At 39.4% G+C, this 2,873-nt stretch overlaps 1 protein-coding gene across 1 annotated transcript in view; it reads left to right on the top strand.

The window, feature by feature from the left end:
• Nucleotides 1–2,873, top strand: part of SLC13A3 (solute carrier family 13 member 3) — a 29,506-nt gene extending 26,633 nt beyond the window's left edge. Inside the window, exon 12 of the mRNA XM_015826575.1 lies at nucleotides 2,682–2,873. Coding sequence (XP_015682061.1) covers nucleotides 2,682–2,873 — 192 coding nt within the window. The remainder of the gene's footprint in view (nucleotides 1–2,681) is intronic.

Raw genomic sequence — 2,873 nt, 5'->3', positions numbered from 1 at the left:
AGACTGCGTACGGTCGGTGAGGAAGGAAGAGAACCACCGCATCACGGTGCCCCCCATTCCCAACCCACCCAGCCGTCGCAGCATGATACCGTGGTCCACAGTATCAAAAGCCGCCGAGAGGTCCAAAAGAACTAGGACAGAGGAATATCCCCTGTCCCGGGCCCTCCAGAGATCATTAACCAACGTGACCAATGCCGTTATAGCAGTGGAATACAGCTAGTGAAAAGAGCATAGGGGAAAAAACAGTTAACAATTCTTCTCTTCCCCCTCATTGTCAGCTTCTCAGTTTAGCTACCAGCCTGTCATAAGTATAGAGCTGTTGACATGGAGTCCTTGGACTTTCAAAAACCATGTATTCACCAAAAGATTCTGAATAAACATGCACATCTGGATAAAAGTATTATTCCTCTTTTGGACTGGTTAAAGAATATAAAGGAATGAATATTCTTACGCTAATATCTGCATGTGAACCAGTTCTTACAAATTTCCCCATAATTTGTCTGAGGTTAAGGTAGAGTAATCCATTGGCACGATTGCAGATGAGGCAACAATTTTAGGAATAAATTGAAAAAAAGGAATTCCAAAGCACTCCAAAACCAACTCATGACCTATGAAGCAACTCACAATTTATGGAGCACATCCTGTCATTATTATTTCTATGACCTTTGGAGGCCATTGATAATAAAAAAGAAAAACTATGGCCAAAACCTATTGCTTACTTCTGCCCAAACTGCAAGATGGTTCCTGTGTTCTATGATTATGCAGAGATTTCCTTTTTGTCCACTGCTATCCAAATTCACTAAAATGCTGTAAGAATATAACAGTAGACACCAGCTGGAACTTTTGGAGAAGAACATGAATCATCTCCATATCTTTTGTAGCTATTACACACCTTGCTTTTTAGAGGCATGGGGGTTCAGTGGCTTAATGATGCTGGAGATGGTCTTTGCTCTAATGCAGGGGTTCCCAACCAGGGGTGCTCACAATATTGTGCAAGACAATATTCCAGGGGGTGCAAAAACTTGGGTTTTCAAAATTATAGTGTATATGCATAATTTGTTGCTGTTATTTCAAACTTTTATAAGGAGTGTGAGAATATATCAGAAGAATTTTAGGGGTGTGGGGTATAGAAAAGGTTGGGAGCCACTGCGGTTCAAATCCTAGCACTGTGTGTTGGGGTGAGTTCTCGTCACTCATCTCAACTTCTGTCCATCTAACCATTCAAAAGCATGTTCTATGCGAGTAGATAAATAGGTACCACTTCAGTGCGGAGATGAACTGGTGCTATGTGAAAGCATTCAGATTCCTTTCAGCTCTGAACTTCCCGATTTCGGTGCCCATTTACAAAGTGGCCCCAAGGAAGGGAGGGATTACCCTGAAGGAAGAGTTGCTCATCTTTTTCTGGTGCAAAGCCAGCTCGCCCTGCTGTGGTGTAACTTGGGAAGCATATCCTACAACAGACCTGGTAAATTGGCAGCCAAACTACCACTCTGCAATAGAATTATGATCTCCTGGCTAATGTAACAACACCATATGATGACGATGAGGATGATGAATATGATGATGATGATGATGATGATGATGAAGAAGAAGAAGATGATGATGATAATGATAATGATAATGATACAAATTCACCATCAGTCAATTGTAAAAGGCAGCTTTACTTAGAACAGCTTCTATTCTGCGACAATATAAATGTGATTAAAGTTAAAATATCTGTAATATCACCAAACATCGAATCTGCCTATCCCAGGTCCTTGGAAAGGACTCGATAGGTAGACAAAAATGCTAAACCCAGTCTGAACATTTGGATGACTGTGCAATGAACCACAATATATACAGCTTTATATATACAGCATTAGGAATGTATCCAGCAATATAGTATGGCTGTATCCCAGCCAGAGCAGAGACATTAGCAAGTAAGGTCTAAACAGATAATCCTGGGAAAATTATTCCTTGGATTGGTAAATATCTAGTTTGAGCTTTGAGCAGGTAACTGAGGTTTTATTACTCAAAACTGCCCCATTTTATTAATGATCAGATTTGCAGGACCTGAGGATATTAATTTATCATTGTCTTGTTTTAAAATAGAAAATAGTATAGTAATTATTTGAATGTTAATCTTTTAGCAGCTCATTATCAAATATTCAGTAAAAAAAACACCTTCTCTCTCCCATCATTGCCTAAAATGCACATTTTCCACATTAACTCATTGAATACATTTCTGTACTGTTACTGGAATTTAACTCACCATGAAGTTCCTGCACTGAAATATTCCTGGCTTCCTTGATCAGGAAACAGTGTCTGAAATCCCATGCTTAAGGCAGTTGCACAGATGATTTTCTGGAAGATGAGATGGGAAGCTATTCATGAAAACAAATAGCACAGATTATTTTGAATTAGTTTTAAGAGTTCTAAATTAAGATGGATGTATTTCAACTGTATATTAGAGGAAATATCCTAATGGCCAAAAAAATATATATCCAACTATAGAAGGAAATATTTGGTATGCCGTTGAGTCTCTCTCCAGACCAAGGTTGAACAGCCACTAGTACCGTAGGTCATGGAGCTCTAACTGTCTTAGATTGAGCAGTGGGTTGGGCTTGATGACTTCTAAAGCCTGCTTCAGTTTTCTAAGTCTGTAATGACCCATTTTCTCCCTTTGCTTTCTTTCCTTACAGGCTAGAACTGGCCTACTGATGAATTTGATGGGAATCTGTCTTCTGAGCTTGGCCATCAATACTTGGGCTATGAGCATTTTTCAGCTAGGCAGCTTTCCTTCCTGGGCCAACATCCATACGGGAAATGCAACCACTGTAATGGGACATGCTCAAAACATTACTTTGAACTTAACTATAAATAAACTTATATAA

The sequence above is a fragment of the Protobothrops mucrosquamatus genome, unplaced genomic scaffold (assembly GCF_001527695.2).
Source record: "Protobothrops mucrosquamatus isolate PMUCROS unplaced genomic scaffold, P.Mucros_1.0 scaffold3191, whole genome shotgun sequence".
NCBI classification, from domain to species: domain Eukaryota; kingdom Metazoa; phylum Chordata; class Lepidosauria; order Squamata; family Viperidae; genus Protobothrops; species Protobothrops mucrosquamatus.
This window is presented reverse-complemented; position numbering and strand designations above follow the sequence as displayed.